This window comes from Asterias amurensis, chromosome 16 (genome assembly GCF_032118995.1).
Source record: "Asterias amurensis chromosome 16, ASM3211899v1".
Lineage (NCBI taxonomy): Eukaryota > Metazoa > Echinodermata > Asteroidea > Forcipulatida > Asteriidae > Asterias > Asterias amurensis.
In genome coordinates this window covers 13452926-13479403 of record NC_092663.1, presented here as the reverse complement: position 1 = coordinate 13479403, position 26478 = coordinate 13452926, and the positions used below count along the sequence as shown (strand labels likewise).

Sequence of the window (26478 nt, the reverse complement as noted above, 5' to 3'; positions counted from 1 at the left end):
CTGACCGACACACTGCTCTAACCAATTTTGTGAATGGACTTATTCAAAAGGAAACTTTGCTTAACAAGTTTGACCAAATGCAAAGTTTTTTTTTACAGCTTCAAAACAGCCTTTGTCGTACGTGTATAAGTTTCACAAACTTCCGTGATTGGGTAAACTCTGAAACTGCAACACTGTACCTCCATGAACAGACCGTATTATAAAACGGTATTCAAGTACTCATTTAAGTTTACTGGCAAAAGATAGCGTCCATAGTTTAAAAACAGCAAGATACGTTTTGCATCCATAGTGCCATTTCTGTATGGAAATTTTTGTAAGTCCGAGGTCGCCACCCACTTTCAACGTGGTCCCACAGCGACCTCCTTCACCAAGCAACATGTGGCCTGTCTCAAAACCAAACACCACACCACTCACAATACACTGACCAGAATGTAAGGAGCGGTTATAGGCTCTTTGCGTAAGCCCCCCCCCCCCCCCACCCCAAAATGTTATTAATTGTAAAGTTCCCTGAGACACCTTCCAACCTATAGCCGGCCCTACCCAATATTTGCAAATTATAAAGCTTCCGTTTGATCCAATCCTTGTCCATCATGATAATTCTCATGCCGTTTGGAAGTGAATGTTTTTTAAAATAAATATTCTCCATTTAATCTTTTCAACAAATGAGTCACCTGTCAGATGGATTTCTAGGAAGTCTGATAACAACATCGACCAGTGGTTGACACATGGTCGCCTGCGAAACATTAATCTGTGAGTTACTTCAATCATTCAATGCAAATTCGTGAGATTTGTTATGGTTTTGTCCTGGCACCCAGCCTCTTCGACCCTTTCGACCCTGCGCAGCAATGAATGAACCAATCCGGAAAACCATGCTTAGTACAACATGAAAGTAACCCGACCAAAAAGGGCGGATCGAATGGCGGGTGGGCAGGCAAGGGGCAATGAGTGAACCATTCCGGAGAACCATCTGCGAAACACTGTCCAATGAGTCGCCTGTCAGAAAGATTTCTAGGAAGTCTGGTAACAACATCGACCAGTGGTTGACACATGGTCACTGCCCAAACTTTCTCCAATCAGATGACTTGTAAGTGGGAGTTGGGTCAGGGTTTTGTTGACTTGCAACCCGACGTCTGAAACCACACAAACGTATTAAATTTCACACACTTAACCGTGTTGATTTCCACAAGGTTGCCATGCCACTGGACCTTCTAATTTTCAATCCAAGATGGCGCGGGTTACGCTTTTAATAGTATAGATTTTCTCCTTAAAGGAACACGTTGCCTTGGATCGGACGAGTTGGTTTATAAAAAAGCGTTTGTAACCGTTTGTTATAAAATGCATATGGTTGGAAAGATAATTTTAAAGTAGAATACAATGATCCACACAAGTTTGCCTCGAAATTGCGTGGTTTTCCTTTTACTGTGCGAACTAACACGGTCGGCCATTTATGGCAGTCAAACATTTTACTCCCATAAATGGCCGACCGTGTTAGCCGACGAGGTAAAAGGAAAACCGTGCAATTTCGAGGCATGTTTGTGTGGATCATTGTATTCTACTTTTACAGCATCTTTCTACCCATATGCATATCATAACAAACGCTTTTCAAAGACCAACTCGACCGATCCAAGGCAACGTGTTCCTTTAAGAGGAAGAACACCCTTTATACTCCAATAAACAAGACACAATTGTTGGATAATTGCCACAGTCTGAAGACCCCTGACTTTAATATGGATTTATATAGCCTTGCTCAAGGCAGTCACATTATTCGCTCCGAAAAGACGCCGCTGTAAACCCACCCGTATACCCTGTTCGTGGTATGGTGCGTGCGATCACACAGCATGACCCACCCGTATACACACTGTCAGATCGTACGAATACTGTTCACACAAGTCATTGCACTCGTACCACTAACCGTATGCGGAGGCCGTCAGGCCGACAGCCTTGTCGGGCCTGTATCTTCCGGGTTTAATGTGTTGTATTGAAAAAATTCCACCAGTGGACGAAATTGGGGGGGGGGGCTCTCGGATATGCCTAGTATGCAGCTCATGAATATGTATATCGTTCGTCAGACCTATCAGACAACACAAGATGTGAGGCAAATGAATTATTCATTTTGACGTCCAATCACGCACTTCCCTTATCACGACCTTTGGACCCTATCATGCGTCCGTAGTAGTAGTGTGTGATGTAAACATGTCTCGTCTTTCGCGGGCATTATGGTAATGAGCTGACCGTGGGAACTCTTCGCTTACTATAGTAATGAGGTCAGTGGCTTCAACACAGACCCTACAAGGCTGTCGGCCTGACGGCCTCCGCATGCGGATAGTGTACGGGGGCATCGTATCGTGCGATGTTATGCACAGTGAATACGGGTGGATTTTTAAACAGCGGCGGTCTTTTTTCGGAGTGAATCATTCGACTGCCTTGAGCAAGGCTAGGATTTATAATACAGCATGACCCAGAAACACAGCTATGAGTTTGGAACTCTACACTATGCAGCTGCTTGCAATTTAAATATTTTTTATGCCCTGTGTTAAGGGGATATTACATGCTAAATTAATTTTTGTCTCATGAGACGAAAATTATTTTGTGACTTGTTTTACTCATTTCTCAAAAACTACACAATCTTAATTAATAATATTTTAAGGGAAGCTTTCCACTATCATTATCTTCAAACCCTGTAAGTTTAATGTAAATCTGTGGACATTTTGAAAAAGTACCCGAATCCTTTAAGTAGGGGATGGTTGTAAAAATAATGTCCTTGCTCTACGGTGCAAAGGGTGTACCGATTCGTGGCTACAGCGGCTACAGCGGCTAAAATGGCTACAAGAACGAGGGTGTGTCCTTCCTCTATGATTGAAGAATGCAGTAAAATATGGAGGTGTACTTTAAGTATAGGGGATGGTTGTTGTTAATGTCCTTGCTCTATGGTGCAGAGGGTGTACTGATTTGTGGCTACAGCGGCTACATGAACGAGGCTCCATTGAAGCATGCAGTAAAATATGAACCTGTACTTTAAGGGTTAAGTACAGGGGATGGTTGGAGGTCAAAAGTCGTCGTAGCTAGCTGTAGCCGGCTACTTCCTATGCTTACAAAAAGTCTTTCCTCTATGCTAACAAGAAGGGAATTTGAGTGGCGGGGTATTCTGCAATTGTGCCACAGATACGATTCATGGTCATCAATGTAGATGAGTTACGTTCGAACGAGGGCAACACGTTCACTTACATCTTAGAACGACGTTAATAAAAAACATTTGCAGTTTGTGTGGTATTATCATGGTATTATTAACGTACAGTGTACACGAATTGTACCTTTACCGTTAAAATATTATGGCCTATAGTGTCCGTCTATCTCATCATTTCAATCCGACTATCTCACTACTCAATCAGTTGGAATAATTTGATCAAGCTTCCTCTGGTTTTGTTAATCTCTAAACTGAGAAAGATAAGTTTGAATTCCTACCTTTCTTGAAGAAGTTCTGCAGAACACGACCGACCTGGGTGTTAGACTTGACTCAAGTCCCAATCCCGTGCCATCCCCAGGAAACTCCTGTTTTGTGATGCTCTGCATCGGGGACCACATTTTGACGGTGAGCGCGCACTGTATATACTGTATATGCTACGGGAACGTTGTTTCATAGTAAGTTGAGGTAATAGCTTTAGGGACCTCTCACACGAGAATGGGACTTGAAAGTCTACCTGGGTGTCTTATTATATAGCTCTATGGTGTAGGCTTACGTACTAGCGCCACTTGTGGGGTGTGGCCAGTGATTCAGCTATGCTTGGCCACACAAGTGGGGCTTGGGGCTAGCTTACGTACGTACAGAGTAGTCGACCACGTGTCAGTGTGTGCACCGCAGCACCAGTGCAGTTGGTGTTGCTGCTGAACTCGCGGGCAAAACATGTGAACGTTGCCAACTTTCTCATAAAACAAACAACACGTGGAGATTTATAACCCAAAAGGACCACGGGGGTTGGGGTTAGAGCATGGTTAGAACGTTCCATCAGCATCAAATTAACAATGATCATCGCCGCCAGCACCAGTGATTTTTAACAGCCACCACTGTTGATAAATTCTGAAAAGAATTACACACGTCAAGTGTTTGAACAAATTTCTCCGTTGACCACAGCAGGCTGTCCATTGATCAGAGATGGTTCATCTACTTTACTATAAATCCTGCCGATTATCTCTGAATGTAGGAATTCAATATAGGAACTCGTTTTATTTTATGATGGTTTCCCAGGTTGGAAAACTATGGAAAGCCTTGAATGCAAATCAAAAACAGCTCGTTACATTTACAGAACATTGTTACAAAAAAATCAAACATTTTGTTGTTCTTATGTTGACAACAAAACAACTTAATATGGGAGGTATTCTACTTGATTGAAAATTTGTTAAACCAATTATTTTTTAAGGGGGGGACTCAGTGCAGCCAAGCTGGGGCTTCAAAAAGGGTAGGCCCCCTAATGGTGAAATTTGTCATCTAATATGCCCCCGCCCCCTCCCACCTCCAAAGACAACACAAGAAAACAATATTATTTGCTGTCAAATTTATTTAGATAAATTTATTTTGATACACATTCCGTGCGTTTCTATACATATATCAAGTGCAATAAGCAAATTAAGAAGAAAACAACAATTGTTCTTTTTCACAAGGGAAAGGGTCAAACCTAGGTGGATTAAAATATTGTTTTTTCTGTTGTCTTAAAGGGAGTGTAATACAAAGGGTTTTTGTTTGCGTTTGTTTATCATAAGAGCATAATTTGAACTAAACTATAATTTTACACCTTATCAGTTAATAATTTGAACTAAAACTATAATTTTACACCTTATAAGTTAGTGATTCAGATTCTTGTCTTCATTACTACATTATACTGAAGAGCTTCATTACATTAATGTGAGATTCACCATACAGTTCACAGTGGCTCTCCTTGGTTCAATTGCTTGCCTCAAGAACTGAGTTACATACTTTGTGTGTTTTTAATGGCACTGGAAACTTTTGGTAATTACTCAAAATTATTGTTAGCATAAAAACTTACTTGGTAATAAGCACTGGAGTGCTGTTGATAGTATAAAACATTGTGAGAAACGGCTCCCTCTAAAGTAACAAAGTTTTTGAGAAAGAGGAAATTTCTCACTCAAATATTTGAAGACTTCAGGCCTTTTATTAGGCATCTGAAAGCACACACGTTTATGCAACAATGGTGTTTTTTTTTCAAGCATTATTGGACGACCGATTGAGTCAAAATGTTTTCATATTTGTTATTTTATGCATATGTTGGGGTACACCAAGTGAGAATATTGGTCTTTGACAATTACCAAAGGTGTCCAGTGTCTTTAAGAGTTGGGAAGGCATTGTATACAATTCATTCTACTCATATGTAGATCAACTTGATAACAAGTATTTAAAATAATTTAGGACAATTTCTGTTTTAAAATTAATAAAAAGTAAGCAATCCGTTCTACTCAGGTTGGGCAAATCAACAATTGATTTTAAGAATTTGAAATAATTTATTTGTGTGACAATGCTTTTTGAGACAATTTCTGTTTTAAAATTAATAAAAAATAAGCTTTAAGATAAAACAAAAATTTATAAGTCACTTTATTTGGTTATAAAAGGGATCTCTAAGGTTGAGATCAGACTTGTCATGCACTCTTTTTCCATCAATAGAGGATTTATGAAACTTTGAAAAATTGCAAATTTCTCCCTCGCGTGAAAATGGTGTAAAATGCCATTGCAATTGATAACCCATGCACTGCAAATTTTATCAACAAAAAACTTCCGTCATAAATCATCATTGACATAACACTCCACAAAATATGATTCTGTAAATTTGTGCTATTGGAAAGTTTTAAAACATTCCTGTTTTTCGCTAATGTTCAATCAAAAAGCCCCTTAATTCCTGTAGTTGAGTGCTCAGACCCATTTAATTTTGACACCAAATGTCAAATGATGGCGTGTTTCAAAACGTTGCTCCGAAATAATATTTCAAATAAAACGATTTAATGCGAGTTTAGAGACTCGACTCCACTTTTCATACCAAGCTTTTTAGAAAACCAGCGCATCACCAAACTGAATTTGACCTCGCAGCCCGTATCTATTTAAAAGATTATATCGCACAATCCACATGCATGGTAGTTTTAGCGCAAGAAGACTGATTTATCACACTATCTTCAAGCAAATTTCAATCCTCATTCATCCTACATTCATCTGTGTTTTGAGTGGTCCAAGCTGATGTTTGTAAGCTGCGCCCACATCACCTCCGAACCAATCAAAATACAGATATAAAATGCTTGCGTCACCGCAAGGTTACCAATGAAATCAATGGTTCTGGAAAGAAAGTACCTGTCTTTGACCTTGTGGATAAAGACAGGGGCCCAGTCTAGCCATGGATGAAGAGTCAACAAAATACAGTTATGCTGCAAAGCTCAATAGTCTACACTTGATATAATATTACACATGTACACTTAAGCCCAGGTTCATACTTCCTGCGAATGTGAATACGATACAAATTTTGACATCACAATTTCGCCACGAATAATTCGCAACGGTTGAGCTGGGTCCAACTCCTGAGAAACAGTCGCTGCATAAAACAGCCATGTGACGTCAACACTCGCTTCGCATTCGCAGGAAGTATGAACAGGGTTTTAGGTTGTTTGTCGATTTAAAAGTGGTGACCTCCGTGACCTCCAAGTAAGACCCAATTTTTACAGGAGTGGTTGAAGCCATGACTCCTCCAAAGATGCTCCAACATCTTGTAGCGTTGTTGGCACAAGATCAGTGGTTTGCCCCGTCTGCAAACAAGATAAAGAATTGAATTAATAATCACGTTAACAATAAACAGTAATAAAACAGCATTTATTAAGCACAATTCTGGATCACAGATCAGAGTTGTGCGTGGTGCGTACTAATAAAACAGCATTTATTTAGCGCAATTCTGGACCACAGATCAGAGTTGTGCATGGTGCATACACCCCTGGGCCCAATTTCATCAAGCCTGTAAGCACAAAAACTTGCTAAGCACAAAATAATCTGGCTTAGCAAAACAAGTGTACCTGGCTGAACACCATACATTTACCATTGCTGCAACTGTTACCCCAGTAAATCCTTAGCAAAGAAATTTGGCAAGCATTATTTTCTGCTTTATAAAGCCTGTAAGCACAAAAACTCACTAAACAAAGAATAATATTGCTTAGCAGAATCAGGTTACCAGCCCAAATTACATTAATTTCGCATTGCCCTGGCTGGTGCCGGACTAAATTTTTGCTTGGCAAAGAAAGTTGTTAAGCAATGTTTTCTGCTTAAGCAGCTCTTTGAAATTTGGCGCCTGTACGTTACCACTGTTTGACCTCAGTGATGGAAATTTACTGAGAGTGGAATTTAGGCTGTGTCAGAATTTGCAGCTACAACTACGGCTACGACTATTGCTAAGTGTGTTGCTAAGGACGTCCTATACTTCAATGCATGATGAAGCGGAAATCTTGCCATAGCCGTAGCCGTAGCTCTAGCCGCTAATTCAGACTTGGCCTTAGCTTACTTGAGTTCCCGATCCTCTTCACCGTGCCTGTCCAGGTACACCGATGCCCAATAGCAGAGTCTCTTGCCTCTAATGATGATCACCGTTGAAGAATTAATATCCAGATACACAACGGTTCCCGAGCCACACTCCAAGGAATGCTGAGGAGGAAAGGGTCAGGGATTCAAATTATAACAATAACATCTATTATATATCGTTGCGGTACCCGCTGCCAAAACATAGGGTTCGAACTGCCTCTAGCTACCGGGCAACCTCAGTAGTCTAGTTGTGAAAGACACTGCTCTAGAATTGCAAGGGTTGTGGGTTAAAATCCCACCCAAGTAAAATGCCTGTGATATTTTTTTCACAGGACTCGGGAAAGTACTGAGTATACCGTGCTAACACACATCGGTGTATGGGTAAAAACCAAAATTAATAATTTAATAGATGGAAATTAAGAATCATTTTGGTTTGAACCATATACACCGATGTGTGTTAGCACTGTATACTCAGTACTTTCCTGAGCTCTGTGAACAAAATCATAGGCAGGTTACTCGCATGGGATTTGTACCCACGACCTTTGCAATTCTAGAGCAGTGTCTTACTAACTAGACGACAGAGACACTGCTCTACTGTAAGCAGAGCCATGAAATTGGGCCCTTAACTGAGCTGAACTATATCAAACCATACCTCTGTATCTATTGGAGCCCTGATGCCAGACAAATGGCAACCTAAGCCAGCCGCATTCAGACAGATGAGGGCACCACACACCAAACACACGACTGGACGACTCGGCATATTCTTACATCTGTCACATCGACGTTGTCTATAGTACTGGAATACATCGTCGTACCTCGTGGGCAGTTGTAGAAGGCGGGGCGGATAGAAAATAGGGTTGTGTAGTAGCAAACGCTGTGTTAAATTAAAAAATGAAAGGTAACTATTATTCATTACCAATCTGCTAGTTTTGATGGATTACGACCATTGACCACCATCTTCGTTGAAACGTGCACGCGTGAAAGGCTTTCATTGGCCGAGAATTAATTGTGCCCAATTATAGTAAAGCATCTTGCTCAAGGACACAGTGCATACACGCATGCACTTTTCCATTATTTATCATCATTTGTGGAAAAAAAACTGAAAACGAAAACTAGATCAACAACATTCCACCGAAAGGGTAATTAGCTGGAACTCATGCAAAAGTTTAACCTGTATAAAAACCATCACTAGTCCATGCTTTAGCATGTGGGGACATGTTAGGCCAAATAAAAACGAAACATGATAAGCGTGGTGCCTTGTTGAAAAAAGGAAGAAGAGGGCCTTTTTTTTTTCTTTTTTCAAAATGGCCGCCCAAACATTTTTAAAGACAATCGGCTTGGCTTTTTTCCTAAATAATTTTTTTTTTTTTTCGACTGAGATCATTCAAATGTATCCTTTTTTCTGTTTAAAAAAAAAATAATAATAATAATAAAACCTCTCGTCTTGCGGCGATAAACAAACAAGGTGATGCAACAATACACCAATGAGATTATTAAAAGTAAACTTACTACCTTAGCTGCAGGATGGTTCTTGTTGACGAAGACAAGAAATTCTTGACACCACACCCTCAATAAATTTGATGGGCTGTCACCGACAAAATGAAGACATCGAGCGCTGTACAGGTTGGGTTGTTTCTCGTCAACAGAAGGCGGTGTGCAAAGGTTCAGAAAATTGACCAGCACTTCAAATTCGACATCTTGACGCTGTTTGGCAATGAGACAAGAAGGAGGTATAAGTAGGCATGAAGGTATTATGCAATGTTGGATTTCGGAAGGGAAAGTTTATTTGTTGTTCATTTATTTATTTATTTCCAGGCAAACAGTACATACAGAGAAATAACACTTAAAATAAGAATAACCACAAAGCGAAAATAATCACTATCTAAAGGCAATCCAGACAAAAACAACAAACAAAGGCACATAAAAGTAAAAAGAAAACACATCATAAAAAAGTTAAAATTACATAGAAAATATGAATTACAATTATAAACTCTATAGAAAATACATTAAAATAAAAATATTAAAGAATATTGCACAAAATCCGTTTGACCAAGACCCTTCATATACCACAACAGTAGGCAAATACATTAAAAATAGCAAATTAATAAAATTCATCCATTCAAACTGTGATTATAATGTGAATTACCATAATATGATATTTTATACAATTTACCACTCAGCTAATTGGCCTCAAAACACAAAATCAAATGTTAAAAATAAAATCTTCCTTTTACCAAATCTGATGTAAAAATAATAAACATTGCAACTATGAGTGTTGAGGTTGTATGATAAGTGTGAAAAAAGTGCCCTGTTTGTGTGGGGATAAAACTCAAAGAATTGCACAATGTTCAAAGGCCAAGGGAGATTACAAGCTGAAAGACACTGGACACTATTGGTAACTGTCAATGACCAGTCTTCTCACTTGGTGTGTCTCAACGTATGCACAAAATAACAAACCTGTGAAAATTTGAACTCAATTGGTCGTAAAAGTTGCGAGATAATAATGAAAGAAAAAACACCCTTTTCACACAAAGTTGTGTGCTTTCGATCAGATGCTTGATTTTGGGACCTCAAATTCTAATTCTGAGGTCTCAATATCAAATTCAAAAATTTTAGTGGAAAATTACTTCTTTCTTGAAAACTACAGTACTTCAGAGTGAGCTGTTTCTCACAATGTTTTATACTATTAACAGCTCTCCATTGCTTGTTCACAAGTAAGTTTTTATGCTAACAATTATTTTGAGTAATTACCAATAGTGTCCACTGCCTTAAATGCTGAGTTCATCCTTGCTGTGGATGCTTCATGCTAAGCGAATTTGACGTCACAGCTCTGTTATAGTTGAGAATTGCTCACTGCAAACTGTTTTATTAGGCTACAAGCCCTGCCGATGCAATTTTTTGAATTATTATTTACCTGACATGTAGGTAGTTCTTCTCTATACAAATGATGTTGCATAAGAGCGGCAATGCGTAGAAATGGAAGGCAGTATTGTTGAATGGCGGTCTCCACACATTGTGGGGTCCACACTGACTGGCAAATCTGAACCACAAATAGAGTAAATAATAATAATAAAAGAAACTTACAAAGCAAGATCATATGACAAAGGTCAATATCAGATAATTGTTAAAGTTACAACATTATATCTTACAGGAGAATATAGAATAATGAGTAACGCACAATCAAAGTGCGAATGCGATTGAATTTGGCGGCACAAAATTTGCAACAAATAATTCGCAACAGTTGAACTGTGTTCAATTCCTGCCAAACATTCACTGCAACAACAGCCATGTGATATCAGTATCATATCGCATCTGCATTCTCAGGAAGTATGAACCGAGCTTAAAGGAACACGTTGCCTTGGATCGGACGAGTTGGTAAAAACAAAAGCGTTTGTAACCGTTTTTTATAAAATGCATATGGTTGGAAAGATGTTTTAAAAGTAGAATACAATGATCCACACAAGTTTGCCTCGAAATTGCGTGGTTTTCCTTCTACTGTGCAAACTAACATGGTCGGCCATTTATGGGAGTCAAAATTTTGACCCCCATAAATGGCCGACGTGTTAGTCGACGAGGTAAAAGGAAAACCACGCAATTTCGAGGCATGTTTGTGTGGATCATTGTATTCTACTTTTACAACATCTTTCTACCATATGCATTTTATAAAAAAACGGTTACAAACGCTTTTCAAAGACCAACTCGACCGATCCAAGGCAACGTGTTCCTTTAAAGGCAGTGGACACTACTGGTAATTACTCAAAATAATTATTAGCATAAAACCTTTCTTGGTGACGAGTAATGGGGAGAGGTTGATGGTATAAAACATTGTGAGAAACGGCTCCCTCTGAAGTGCCTTAGTTTTTGAGAAGAAAAGAAGTATTTTTCCACGAATTTGATTTTGAGACCTCAGATTTAGAACTTGAGGTCTCGAAATCAACCATCTAGACGCACACAACTTCGTGTGACAAGGGTGTTTTTTTCTTTAACTAATATCTCGCAACTTCGATGACCGATTGAGCTCAAATTTTCACAGGTTAGTTATTTTATGCATATGTTGAGATACACCAACTGTGAAGACTAGTCTTTGACAATGACCAAAAGCGTCCACTGTCTTTAAGACCTTTCTTCAATCATACTCACAGCTAGTCCTTGGTGTGTGTCAACATCTTGATACAGTCTACTCTGGGAGTACATTACGATGATCTCACTCAGTAAGGAATCCATTTGAATCTGATTAGAATGTTCCTGACAATTTAAACACAAAATAAATCTCATCAATAATTAGCAGGTACAACACAATTGTTTTTTCATATTCAACATTAATACACTGGACACTATAGTAAATAATTGTTATCATAAAAACTTACTTGGTAACGAGCATTGGAGAGCTGTTGATAGTATAAAACCTTGTGAGAAACAGCTCCTTCTGAAGTAACATAGTTTTTTAGAAAAAGGTAATTTCTATAAACTCAAATATTAAAATACTTCATGCCTTTTATTAGGCACACGAAAGCACACATTTCTGCAACAAGGGTGTTTTTTCTTTCATTGTTCTCTTGCAACTTCGATGACCAATTGAGTAAAAATGTTCACAGATTTTTTTATTTTGTTTTATTGTTGGGATACACTAAGTGAGAATACTAGTCTTTGGCAAATACTAAAGGTGTCCAGTGCCTTTAACCAAATTTAAAACAAACACTGCGTGCATACAACCTGCCGATATTAATGGAGGTCTGTTTGTAGGTGTAACCAACAGGAACATGGGTCCTTTCTCAAACCTTGGCTTGGGCTCTGGCTAAGACTCCAGGCTCCGTACCAGCTAATGTTTGAATCACCAAAATACACGCTGCTCCAAATATGTATAGACCTTATAGGAACACGTTGCCTTGGATCGGTCAAGTTGGTCTATAAAAAGCGTTTGTAACCGTTAGTTATAAAATGCATATGGTTAGAAAGATGTTTTAAAAGTAGAATACAATGATCCACACAAACATGCGTCAAAATTGCGTGGTTTTCCTTTTGCTTGGTCGGCCATTTATGGGAGACAAAAATTTGACTCCCATAAATGGCCGACCATGTTAGTCAACCATGCAATTTCGAGACATGTTTGTGTGGATCATTGTATTCTACTTTTACAACACCTTTCTACCCATATGCATTTGATAACAAACGGTCACAAATGCTATTCAAAGACCAACTCAACCGATCCAAGGCAACGTATTCCTTTTCACTCTCTCTACCCACTGAGCGGAGCCTAAGCCAGAGACGGGGTCTAAGCCGAGGTTTGAGAAAGGCCCTTGGTCTATCAAGACTTACATACCTGACATGATTTGCCACTTTCAGTCCAAGCCTTCCTCTCAGTCTGTGGCATTCTACAACTAATAACAGATAAGGCCTGAGTGTAGAGCATGGCGTACAAGGCCCTCACTATACATGTGAAGTAGTCTGAAGAAAACAAAACAATACTAATTTAAGACTTTTATTGTAAACTATATGGCCCTTTTTGAATCCACGGCTTCAGCTTTGGATTTGGCTTCAGGCTTTGTTCTCTCATCTGAAGCCCTGAGCGTGTACGCAAAGCATGCACAATTGTCAAAACAGCCGCGGGGCCAAGCTGAGCCGAATCTGGAGCTGAAACCATGGTTTCGAAAAGGGCCTATGTGCTTGAGGAGTCAACAATGGACCCTTCCCATGAAATATGCTAACTACATTCACGCATGCGTACAGACCCTGTTGGTTGGCAAACGCCATAGAGTTGTGCACTAAGCAGACGCGCAATCGCATCTGCGTCTAGCACCCATTAGCCGTGTACAAAACAGCGCAATGTTCCCTCATTTTGCCAAACAAAATGTTAGTGCGCACGCGCTACGTGCAATTCACATATTTCATGGGAAGGGTCTATTGGGACAGTTATCTTTGGGTCCCATTTTCATGGCTCTGCTTACTGTAAGCAAAGAATGCTTAGGCATACTGAAGCTGGGATTTGCAAAAAAATATAATTTGTAAATATTTAGATGGAGTCAATGCAAGTGAACTGTTCTCTAGCACTTCACATTTGATAACGTTTCTTTCACCGTTGCATTCATCAGGCAAAAGAGGGCGCTGTTCCACATAATTTTGTCTGTCGTTTTTATCTTGTTTTCCTATTTATTACGTTTTGGTTGGATACAGTTCTATTCCAGATTTGACAATACTAACATGTTGACTACACTTGATCTGATTAGTGATGATTTACGCCAAATGGACGACATGCCAATTTCAATAGAGAAGAGGGATGTCTTCAAACATTTCAAACTACATGTAATTAACCCAAGTTAAGCAACAGGACCTGATGAAATACGGGGAAGAACTCTCAAATGCTGTGCACGACAACTCGCAATTCCATATAGAGAGTTGTTTCAGATGTCAGTTGACCAACAAACAATGACACTATGCTGAAAAACAACACCGTTGCCCAAAAAACACGCTCGTCGGAAGACAAGTCTACCGCCCTATAGCAATTACATCTGTGTTGATAAAATGCTTGGAGAAGAAGATTATTCGACGCAATCTAAATCTGTGGACATTTGTATTTTGTTTAGTACAAAAAGTACCCCAAACAAACATCAGAGATTACATCTTACCTTTATGTACTGGATGTCGCATAACTGTGATGAGGTACAGTAATAACGATATGGGATCCCTCAACAGAATTGGTACATCATTACTCTGGGCCCTTAATAAAAGAAAATCACAAACGACTTCATTTAGGGTATATACCTCTTATTAGAACTAGACGTACATTTATTTCAAAGCTCAACCGTGTCAATCTCCTGCCTTTTTCCAGAATCAACAAGTGTTACATCATCCTCTAAAGTAAAAAATAATTAGCTAACCTGTGATATTTTTCACAGGACTCGGGAAAGTACTGAGTATACAGTGCTAACACACATCGGTGTATGGGTAACAACCAAAATTAATATTGTTTATCGCGATGAAAATTTATATCTCCTAGGATTCGAACTGCCTCTACCTACCGGGCAACCTCGGAAGTCTAGTTGGTAAGACACTGCCCTAGAATTGCAAGGGTCGTGGGTTTGAATCCCACCCCAGTAACTAACCTGTGATATTTTTTCACAGAACTTGGGAAGGTAATGATTATACAGTGCTAATACACATCGGTGTGTGGGTAAAAACCAAACTTATTATTCTTCCCCCCCCCCCCTGACGCAAATTTAACATCTCTGAAAAATAATTACAAAACAATCACACCATACCTTGGGACCACGGGCAGGGTACCGGGCTCAACTCCAGTGAGAGACGACCAAGCTTTACTTGCCATAGCAATATACATTTCATCACTTTGTATAAAGCTTAAAACCTCAAGGAGAGTTCCTAAGGACGAGGAAAGTATGGAAATGTTGTATTAAATGGTTTTTGTGGGTTTTTTTTCATCCTTTATGCTGAATACAATGTTTTAAGAACTGGACACTATTGGTAATTACTCAAAATTATTTGTAGCATAACAACTTTCTTAATAACAAGCAATGGAGAGCTATTGGTGGTATCGTTATGAGAAACAGCTCCCTCTGAAGTAACATAGATTTTGAGAAAAATTTCTCACGTTGGGATACACCAAGTAAGAATACTGGTCTTTGACAATAATATTGCCAAACAGTATACTCTGTTCGCCTTCAGAGCAAACACACCCTCAAAAGAGAATTATTACATAGTTGTACCCGCAAGTTTATGTTTGTTTATACATGTAGTTTATTCTTATCCTTCAAACACCATTATAAGGCTTACCTAAACAACTTCTCTTGGAAGCTGGCTGGCTTGAAGACTGAGAAGTAAGTAGATTTCCCCGAACAACCAAATCCAACTCTAAGTTTACCCTGAAAATTAAAACAATAGCTGTTCAAACATTCATTACATTTTGAAATTGCTTCATTTAAATACATGTGCGCCAAAGTAAGCACATTTTTAAAAATAGAATCATTCCTTTAACCATCTCAGCTCACTTGGGAGTATACAGCCTGTGCAACAAATGTGTGCCACTAAGCTAAATCAATCACAAGAACCATCTCTGCCCTCACAGGTACCCATTCACCCCTGGGTTGAGAGAAGCAATTATAGCCAAGTGTCTTGAGCAGGGGAAAAAGGGGATTCAAACCCACACTCTGCTGAAAGATCAGAAAAAACAGAGCTTGAGTTTGGTGCTCTTAACCGCTCAGCTACAACAACCCACAGAGTTGAAAGCTACGTATACAAACTCACCTCGCTGTTGACTGCAATAAGATCTGACGCATTTCCCTGGGCGGTAATCCAAGTCTCATTGAATCAGAGCCCTGTGTGTTGAACCTATTCTCCATCTGAAGTCTTGGTACAAAGACGTTCTCTGTGGCAGTAAGAATTCCCTGAGGAGCAATAAATAATAATAATAATCTTATGTAATAATAATAATAAAGGAAACTTGTAATGCGCCATGTCTGTCACAGGTGACACTCCTGGCGCAGGAACCCTAACAAAGCTAACAACTGAAGGAACTAATTAAACAAAATAAACAGAAGGAGAATCAGCTTGTGTGAAGAGGTGGGTCTTGAGTTGGTTCTTGAACGTGTTGAAGGAAGTTTCCTTTCTGAGTTTGATGGGGAATGAGTTCCATAGGGAAGGACCAGACCGAGAGAAAGAGCGGTTTCCCCAGGAGTGATGAGAGAGGGTTACTCGTAGAAGGTTTGTGTCACACCACTAAGGGGTGTATCAAAGCACTCAGTATTTTGCCTGCAAGGTTTACATACATGTACATGTACCTTGTGGAGCTATGATTTGAAGTATGGGACCCTTTAAAGATCTTTTCCATCTCCAGAAGATGATCAGAGCATACTGATCGAAACATCAAGTTAAAACCAACGGTTCTTTTCAGAACCACCCCAACTCATTTAGAGATTATCATTACATGGTGTTACCGCAAACCTTTCTATATCGGAAAACACCGCTTGAAGTATTTTTGGCTAAGCAAAAATTGAGTGGGGCACCAGTCACAACAATTCAAACATAGGGTAATTTTGGCAGGTAACCAAAAATTATTCTTTGCTAAGTAAAAATGGAGTTGGGCACCAGTCACAACAATGTAAACTTAATGTAATGTTGGCTGGTAACCCGTTTCTGTTAAGCATTACTTTTCTGTGCTTAGCAAGCTTGTGTGCTTACAGGCTTCATGCAAATGGGCCCATATCTCAATAAAGGTTAATGTTCTAATACTTACCCTAAGTGACACTGGCCTCTCTCTTCTATGTTGTAACCTATCCATCACCTCGGCTATAATACAAGAATAGTTTCTCTCCACTCCATGAGGTTTACTCGATGTAGAGTCTCGTAATGAAGGCATACACGGCAAGACAAAGTTCGCCAGTTGCCGACATAGAGGACACTCGTACTCTCCTTTACTGTGGACATGAAGGTGGTGGGACTGGTATTCCTGTCAACCACAGAGAGAAACAAAGTCAAGAGTTGAATAATAATAATAATAATTTAAGAGCGTTACTTTACAAGTAATGAACGCTTATGAGTGAAATGGTGAGAATATTTTCAAAGAATGATGTTTGTCATTTTGACTGGAGGATACAACTTTCAAAACAAACAAAGCGTACAGTATTTAGTTACATAACACCCATTTTTTTTTCTTCGGCTTGTTTAAAGTTCACAGTGACCAAGTACAACATCAGCCACCAAGGTGCATTAACTCAGACCATCCAAAAACTACAACTCAGATGGGTCGGACACATCCTGCGGAAACCCACCAACGAGCCACTCAACATCTACGCTCTGTACTCCCCATCGCATGGCCGGCGCAAACAAGGTCGTCAGCGCCTGCTGTACCCTGAGTACATTGGAAGATTATTAGTCTCCCCAGATTTTCTGCTCTCCCCGCATGAGATTCGGAAAATAGCACAAGACAGGAGAGAATGGGAAAAGCTTGTGTCCACCTGCTGTGCAGCCGACTGATGATGATGATGAGTGACCAAGTGCATTCTGGTGTATTTTGAGACACGCGGGCGTCGTTATGTAGCATGTGCCTTGCAGTAACTGTACTGCTGCATTATCAAAGACATGTGCACGCAGTGATTTGGTACTGTGCAATAGTCAAATCAGACAAAACAAAAAATGCAAGATGAATAACAGAGCGTGCATTGGTGCATTTATCTGTTAACATGTGACCACCAATCCTCCAATCAAATGACAAGGATCTGCTTGGGTGTTATATAATAACTGTTATCAAACACCCAAATGAACCATGGGTTGATTTCACAAAGAGTTAGGACTAGCCCTAACTTAGGACTAGTCCTAACTTAGGACTAGTCCTAAGAGATATCAAAAATGTACAGCTAGTCCTAAGTTAGGACTAGTAACTCATCCTAACTCGAGATAAGACGAGTCCTAACTCTTTGTGAAATCCACCCCTGGTGCACTAGACCGCTTGCTAAGACCAAGGAGAAACTAGAAATTACAAACAACAAATTCTTATATAGCGCTTTTCACAATAAACCGTCTCAATGCGCTTTACATTAATGCCCTGGTCATTTGGGGCAGTAACATCTCTTTAGTCTTTCTCAGCTCCCTGGAGAGTATACTGGGTAGTTTTTTAGTTTTTTTCAAAGTTGTTGGGGTGTTTTTTTAATTTTTTTAAATCTTTTAATTTAAACTGTATGGATTCTAATGTTGGCTTTTTATCCACAATTTGTCCCTTTGTTAACGTCTATTTTTGTTAAGTCTCATTATGGTTTTAAGTGCTGGGTGATTGTTCGTTGTTTGGATTGTTTGTAATACTTACTCATTAGCTATTGTGTGTTTTAAATGTTTAACCTTTAGCTCTTTTTAAAGATTTTTTTTATATAATGTACATGATCTAGTGCAATTCAACCCTATCGGTTGTCACACTGTTCATTTCTTTGTAATGTTTTCATGAAATAAACCAATAAATATACAAAATATAAAATATAAATATACAGCCCCGAGCTGCTGTGGCGCTCTGAAGGCTTTTCCATTTACAATATCAACCTCTTCCCTCGCAGGTACCCATTTACACCCCTAGGTGAAGAGAAGCAACTATTAAGTATCTTTACGTAAGAACAAAAGTGTCACGACCGGGATTCCAACCCACACTCCGGTGACTTAACCACTAGAACTTGAATTGGATGCTCTTAACCAGTCGGCCATGACACTCTACATGAGGTCTCGCTTACCTGTAATGAGTTAAGATAAGATTGATGACAGCTTAGATGGATGTAATGTCTACAACTCTGAATGTGAACTCCAGTCCATTCAGTATCAACAGACGCCTGCAATGAGTCCTGCAAACCAAAACAATACATTGCACTTTACAATCTCAAATTCAGAACCACTATTTAAAGGCAGTGGACACTATTGGTAATTACTCAAAATATTTGTTAGCATAAAACCTTTCTTGGTGACGAGTAATGGGGAGAGGTTGATGGTATAAAACATTGTGAGAAACGGCTCCCTCTGAAGTGCCATAGTTTTCGTGAAAGAAGTAATTTTCCAAGAATTTGATTTTGATACCTCAGGTTTAGAACTTGAGGTCTCAAAATCAAATTTGTGTGACAAGGGTGTTTTTTCTTTCATTATTATCTCACAAGTTCGATGACCGATTGAGCACAAATTTTCACAGGTTTGTTAATTTATGGATATGTTGAGATACACCAACTGTGAAGGCTAGTCTTTGACAATTACCAATAGTGTCCACTGCCTTTAATAATAACAATAAAACTGTATTTATATAGCGCCTTTCAAGCTACAAAAATTGCTTCACAAAAAACAAATAAGAAAAACTAGCAAAATAATACAAACACATCGTAAAAAGCAGTGGGGCAACTGCAGGAAATTAAACAAGGATAAAAAATCTGAATAAAAGGCGCAGTAAATAGATAGACATTTAAAAAGTTGAAACACAAAATCTAAAAACCCTCCGATTACATAAAAGCACCAGAGCATTAAAGTTGCCTTGGATCGGACGAGTTGGTCTATAAAAAACATTTGCAAACCATTTGTTATAAACTGCATATGGTTAGAAAGATGTTTTAAAAGTAGAATATAATGATCCACACATATTTGCCTCAAAATTGCGTGGTTTTTCTTTTGCTTTGCTAACTAACGCGGTCAGCCATTTATGGGAGTCAAAAATTTGACTCCCATAAATGGCCGATCGTTTTAGTCGACGAGGTAAAAGGAAAACCACGTAATTTCGAGGCATAATTTGTGTGGATAATTGTATTCTACTTTTAAAACATCTTTCCAACCATATGCATTTTATAGCAAACGGTTACAAATGCTTTTCTTGACCAACTCGACCGGTCCAAGGCATTCCTTTAAGGTTGACTTGCTACAGTTTTGGTTAATTGTCAAAGAGCATGTCCCCACAAAGATTTGCTTGTGGTCTCACACCTTACATATGAACAATGTTTTGTAATTAAAATCTGAACTCTTATGAGTATTCTCCGAGAAGATGCCAAACGTTATGTAACCGAGTTGGTGGAAGTTACAACAGGCAGTGACAATGAGATAGTTTTGATTTGTAACGTTAGTTTATTTGGTGTATTTACAGACTTGAGAATACAAGTTATGTTCATACGGAACTAAAACGACAGCCATGGTTCTCTGAAATTTAAAATCAATAAAATAAATTTCTCTTTTCAGGCTCTCTCGCAACAGAACTGGTCGCGCATAGTTTTGTCTTCCTAATCCAGAATTAAGTTTCAGTTTCGCGTACGATTTCATTTATCAAATAGTCATTGAAATTACAACAAGTTTCTCAGTTTCGAGTGCACAGCTTGCAGTAAAAGTGGAAGGCGTGGCTTTGAAAATAAGCTGTGATTTATTTCATTTGGCCATGCCAATTACGGCTGCATTGCTTCGGGGAGAAAAAAATCACACACACAAAAGTGCAATACTCATACAAACTACAAAAATGCGCAATACCTTATTAAAGTTCCTTGTCAGATCTTCCTTCCTTCGTTCATTGACATTCCTACATCGTCCAGCATGGCTAATTTCTTCACCACTTTGCGTTGGTAAAGTCTGGGCCTCAGAAACCTGAGATTGATGACCGAGAACTGTAAAAAAAAAAAAAAAAAATTAAATGTTGATGTTTTTTCATGATTCAGCTACAAGAAAAAGTACATTGGCCATATGCATACTGACAAACTCCCCAATTATAACGGTAGTATTGTTATCTGCAGTATGCATTTTTTTCTTCGCTATTATTGTTGCTCTCTTATATAGGTACATTTTATCTATCTGCCGTCTTTATGTTGATGACTTTTTAACATTAATTGTATGAGAAGTTCAGTAAGGGTCTTGTGTGTGTTACCATTTATGGAGTGTGGTATTTCCTAACTTCGAATTAATTTGTTGTGTCTATTTTGTGATTTTGGCTGTTGTTACCATTTTATTCACAATCCTTTCACTGTTGTTGTTTCTTTAGTTGTTTCTTGTTTATTTTGTTATGCACTTGTGTACTTTTTATGGAAGGGGGTGCAATAGAAATCAGTAATTTATTAGAGTATTATTATTATTACGCATTGTACATACCTCCTGTTGCTTGCATTAGTGCCACCATCCCGATTGGATTATCGCCCGTTGAGGGCGCTGTTTGCCCACATATGACGCATTCAAACATTTCTCTAGGCTCAGCTTCCTTGGGTGTGGCAGCTCCTCTGTCATCCCCATCAGTTTCAGGCACCTCTGCTAAACCTTCACCTAAAATAAAAAACATGCATTATAACAATCAAGCACTGTAGGGTGAAACAGTAGAATAACTCTGCCAGATAGAGACTGACTGGTCCATAAGAGACTACAGATCAGTTACTTAAAGGTTCTATGTACTTTTCCTAACACAAAACACAATGTCCACAGATTTACACTAAACTTACACAGTTTGAAGATCATGATAGTAGAAAGCTTCTCTTGAAATTTTACTTACTGAGGTGCTGTAGTTTTTGAGAAACGAGTCAAACAATTTTCGTCTCAGTTTCAGCATGTAAAAACGTATTAACCAGTTATGCCATGGTTTTTGGTATAATATCATAACTGGTTAATGGGATTTTACATGCTACATTAAGTCTTCCTGAGACGAAAGTTATTTTGTGACTTGTTTTACTCGTTTCTCAAAAACTACACAAAATCAGTTAGTAATATTTGAAGGGAAGCTTTCCACTATCATTATCTTCAAACCCTGTAAGTTTAATGTAAATCTGTGGACATTTTGAAAAAGTACCCGAATCATTTAAAGGATTTGGGCACTTTTCGTACGAAACACAATAGTTTACAGATTTTGTAGATCAAGCCTTTGTCATGACATGAATCCCTACCCACTGTGCATGAAGATGTCTGTAATATAATATACCTGTACACGTTTTAGTTTCATTAGTCGTCAAGTATTTGAGAAAAAAAAAAGTGAAAATCACAGAGCAATGTTTTTGCAGGAGAGTCTCGTAAATCCGTGTACATGCTAAAATACTTTTCGTCTCACTGAGATGGAAATAACTTTTCATGAAAATGTTTTACTAATTTCTCAAAAACTACAGCACCTCAGGTTGTAATATTTCAAGGGAAGCTTTCTACCATCATTTTCTTTAAACCGTGTAAAGTTAACGTCAGTCTGTTAACTCTCTTTTTTAATTTTTAGATATGTAAAACAATTGGTAGAATTTGTAAAAGAATATCTGTATTGGAGTCAGTGGTCATGAAAACTTAACTACTCTACCTGTTTCCAAGGATTTTTCCAAAAATGTCCTTTGCTCAGCGGCTAGTTTTGCAAACAACTTCTGCTGAGCCTCCCGTGCCTTCTTTCTCCTATGACAAGAACAACATCAAAGAAAACAAAAAAGACCAGGTTAACAGCATTCAAACTGCCTCGGGCTAGCTCAGTGGACATCTGCTATAGCCATGCAAAGGTCGAGGGCTCGAAACTCACTTAAGTGATTTGCCTGTGGATTTGTCTTTGCAGAGTATACAATACTTAACATACATTGGTGTACAAGGCCCATATTCATAGCACTGCTCAAGCACAAAAAATTACTAAGCACAACAAAATACCAATTCTCATGTACAATCTCTGACTGGTATCCTGCTAATTTTTGCTTAGCAGAAAATTATTTAAGCAATATTTTTTTTGCTTAAACAGCTCTATGAAATTGGGCACAGGTAAAAATAAACGATACAAAATTTGGGATAGGGTGAGTTTTACCTGTCCGTTGAACTAAGTGCACTGCTTGTAGTTTGTCCGTTATCCGGTTGATCTTTGAGTTGACAAAGCGCTTCTATTTGTTGCTGACTCTCGGGGTGTAAATGACAAATCTTATCCAGGAGTCTTCTGACATAGTATGCTCCTCCACCAACCTGAAGGAAAAATAAACAACACAAATGTATTAATTTTGGTTTTACCCTTACACTGATGTGTGTTAGCACTGTATTTACTCAGTACTTTCCCTGAGTTCCGTAAAAAAACAATCACACGCATTTGCGTCTCAGTGAGACGAAAGTTACGTTTAAAACATGTACAACAGTTTTACGTGACTCTCCTGAAAACATTGCTCTGTGATTTTCACTTTTTTGTTCTAAAAAACTTGACGGCTAATGAAGCATTCACATTGTGTAGGGAGTCATGTCATGGCCAAAAACATGATCTACAAAAGGTATCAAAACCCTTTAAAGACACTGGACACTATTGGTAATTGTCAAAGACCAGTCTTCTCACCTGGTGTATCTCAACATTTGCATAAAATAACAAACTTGTGAAAATTTTAGCTCAAGTGGTCGTCGAAGTTACGAGATAACTATAAAAGAAAAAACACCCTTGTCACACGAAGATGTGTGCTTTCACATGCTTGATTTCAAGACCTCAAAATATCAATGAGGTCTCAAAATCAAATTCGTTGAAAATAACTTCTTTCTCGAAAACAACGTTACTTCAGAGGGAGCTGTTTCTCACAATGTTTTATACTATCAACAGCTCTCCGTTCAGCTTGTTACCAAGTAAGGTTTTACGCTAATAATTATTTTGAGTAAATACCAATAGTGTCCACTGCCTTTTAGTGCTGTAACTGAGAACTGTATTTCTAAAAGTTGAGAATAAACAAACTATGACGTCAGCAGTACAAAGGTTTCTTGACAAACACAGAGCCTACTTTACCTGTACTCCTTGGTCATTCCTCTCCCCCTTCTCCGTCCTCATAGATGGAGGCAAGTAGGAGCCTTCTTTACCCACCATCTTAGAATGTAACTTCACCAATAGATCCAGCATTGACTCATTGATGGTAAGCATCTTACAAGGAGTCCAGAGGACTGTCTGAACTCTTGAGGACTTCTTGGAAGAACTTGTAGCTGTCGAGGTTGTGGCAGGAAGGTCTTGAAGAGGGACTGTTGGCTGGAAATAGTCAATTCAAGATGGCATTATTACCTGTTTACACACTGCGTCATAATTAGGCCTAGGCAACTGGTGAAATTTTGTACTCGACTAATCGCGCCTCAAATAGTCAACACTTCAACGCTAGTCACGACAAATTTTTAACTGCACAGATGCATTTGCGACAAAAAATTGCGCCAGGCGCAAGAGTAAAACCACGCTGAAAGGATTGAAGGATTGTGTCACTGATTATTATGAAGTTGTTAATAGTCGTGAGCAGCACAATTGGTTCACTACAGTTAGTTGCAACTATTTTTGAAGTAGTCGGAACTATAAGTCGAGATGGCAGGATTAACCGAGAAGTTGAAAAATGGTAGTTGCGACTTAGCAATCAGAAGTCGTGGGTACGACACGTCGCACTAGTCGCCCAGGCTTAGCATCCACTATTACTGTTATATATTGATACTAGTAGAAGTGATTTGGCATTCTTTTTTACCTCATCAGCTGTTTGTAAACTAGCCGACTGCGAATCAACATCATATCCATCTCCCTGCACTGTACCAGCTTCCATGTCTCCGCCCACCTCCGCTACCTCCATCCCTTCTGTCTCCTCTTCAATATCATCAACCTCCTCCTGCTCCATCCCATCTAGCTCCTCATCTACAGAATCTTGCTCTTCCTCGCTTGGGTACGCCTCTTCCTCCTCCATTGGAGGCTCTGCCTCGTCGAGATTCTGATGGCCTCCGAATCCTACACCCAAACCAAACAGGTTCTGACTGTAGATGCTTACTTCTTCGTTAAGGAGTTGTTGCAGGAGCAGATCCGTGCTGTCCATAGTTCTCTGTTAACAGACACTCAATTATTAGTTGATATTTGGGACAGGTTTAAAGAGTCTGTATCTGTTTGGATTTTAGAACACTTTGAATGTTTCAAAACTATATAAATGTAGATGATTATATACAAAACAAACTAACGCATGAAAATTTAAACAAGAATTCATAAATACCTCAGACAGTTTCGCTATTCCTATTGGTGGTGAGTGCGTCACGTGGGGGTGTATAAGCCTTTAATAAGACCAGTGTTTATGTACGCTCCCCAGGGAGCTGAGAAAGATTAAAGGACTGTTATTGGCCTAATGACCAGGGTACTAAATGCGCTATAGAAGAACTAGTTATTATTTAGAAATTACGCATTCACACTGGTTGTATGGAATATAAACTAGATACCTGATGTGATGAAGATGGCTTTTCATGTAGGCTGGGAATCTCGACAGTCTTAATGCGATGTCTTAAGTTGTTCAGGATCACGTTGTCTGGAAACATGGCTGAAAAATCACCATCTCTTATTACATCTGGTGTTGGGGTCTACAGTAAAATGTCGAAAAGACGAGATAGTTATGTGGTGAAATGAAAAGTATTTATTTGGTTGGTAGAGACATGATAAGGTTGGGTAACACTAAACTAGTTCTCAAGACGTCAGAACTCGTCCTAAAAATCACCATCTCTTATAACATCTGGTGTTGAGGTCTACAGTCAAATATAAAAAAAATGAGATAGTTATGTGGTGAAATGGGAAGTCCTTATTTAGTTGGTACAGACATGTTGAAGGGTTTGATACTTTTTGTTTATCAAGTTTTTGGCCAAGACATCAAACCCTATACTCACTGAGAATGAAGATGTATGTAACATAACTTTCCTGTAGAAGTTTCAGCTTCATTAGTCATCCAATTTTTGAGAAAATAAGTGAAAATCACAGACGCAAGTTTTTCAATAGACTTGCGTAAACCAGTTGTACATGTGTCGGTAACTGAGACGAAAATAAATTCTTGTGAAATTGTTTTACTCATTACTCAAAACTACAGCACCTCAGCAAGTAATATTTTAAGGCAAGCTTTAATAATAATAAACAGCATTTAAAGACGCTCTACTTATTAAACTAAAATCACAGCCCTTAAAATAATCATAAAGTTTATGAAAATAAACACAACAAATGAAAAATTAAATGAAAGCTTTCTAACATCATTTTTCTTTTACATAACCCTGTTAGTTTCATGTAAATCTTTGGATGTTAATCTGTGGATGTTTGTGTTTTGTGTCAGACAAAAAGTACCCATCCCCATCTCTTGGTTCTTACCTTTGATATTTTTTTAACCGTTGGGTATTGTAACATCATGTCTAATAGAGCAATGCATAGATAGAGCACAGGATCCGTTATGGATCGACCATGGACGGCCTAGAATAAACAAAGATAGACACACAAAGAATACTGTCATTAGCGGCGTGTCATGACCTAGCAGTTAAGAGCACCGGATACAATCTCCGGTGTTTCTAAACAGCAGAGTGTGGGTTCGAGTCCCAGCCATGACACCTGTGTCCTTAAGCAAGACACTTAATCATGATGCTTCGTCCTTCAGATGGAACGTAAAGCTGTTGGTCCTGTGTGTTGTGTAACACACACAAAAGAGCCCAGTGCACCTATCAAAAAGAGAAGGGTTTTGCCTCGGTGTTCCTGGTTTGAAGCC

At 38.8% G+C, this 26478-nt stretch overlaps 1 protein-coding gene across 3 annotated transcripts in view; it reads right to left on the bottom strand.

Moving 5' to 3' along the window:
• Positions 1 to 4391: 4391 nt before the first annotated feature.
• LOC139948624 (E3 ubiquitin-protein ligase ubr3-like) overlaps positions 4392 to 26478 on the bottom strand; it is a 40853-nt gene continuing 18766 nt past the window's right edge. For 2 of the 3 annotated variants that reach the window (XM_071946817.1, XM_071946820.1), the window contains 21 exons: positions 26091 to 26189; positions 25184 to 25321; positions 24454 to 24798; positions 23745 to 23978; positions 22800 to 22951; positions 22317 to 22405; positions 21143 to 21310; positions 20531 to 20664; positions 18778 to 18885; positions 16800 to 17012; positions 15812 to 15951; positions 15341 to 15429; positions 14812 to 14929; positions 14179 to 14270; positions 12876 to 13000; positions 11696 to 11800; positions 10470 to 10595; positions 9065 to 9259; positions 8208 to 8429; positions 7539 to 7678; positions 4392 to 6795 (listed from right to left, as the gene is read on the bottom strand). In XM_071946817.1, coding sequence (XP_071802918.1) covers positions 6666 to 6795; positions 7539 to 7678; positions 8208 to 8429; positions 9065 to 9259; positions 10470 to 10595; positions 11696 to 11800; positions 12876 to 13000; positions 14179 to 14270; positions 14812 to 14929; positions 15341 to 15429; positions 15812 to 15951; positions 16800 to 17012; positions 18778 to 18885; positions 20531 to 20664; positions 21143 to 21310; positions 22317 to 22405; positions 22800 to 22951; positions 23745 to 23978; positions 24454 to 24798; positions 25184 to 25321; positions 26091 to 26189 — 3162 coding nt within the window. In that variant the 3' untranslated portion in view covers positions 4392 to 6665. The remainder of the gene's footprint in view (positions 6796 to 7538; positions 7679 to 8207; positions 8430 to 9064; positions 9260 to 10469; positions 10596 to 11695; positions 11801 to 12875; positions 13001 to 14178; positions 14271 to 14811; positions 14930 to 15340; positions 15430 to 15811; positions 15952 to 16799; positions 17013 to 18777; positions 18886 to 20530; positions 20665 to 21142; positions 21311 to 22316; positions 22406 to 22799; positions 22952 to 23744; positions 23979 to 24453; positions 24799 to 25183; positions 25322 to 26090; positions 26190 to 26478) is intronic. The other variant, XM_071946818.1, reaches the window with a different exon arrangement.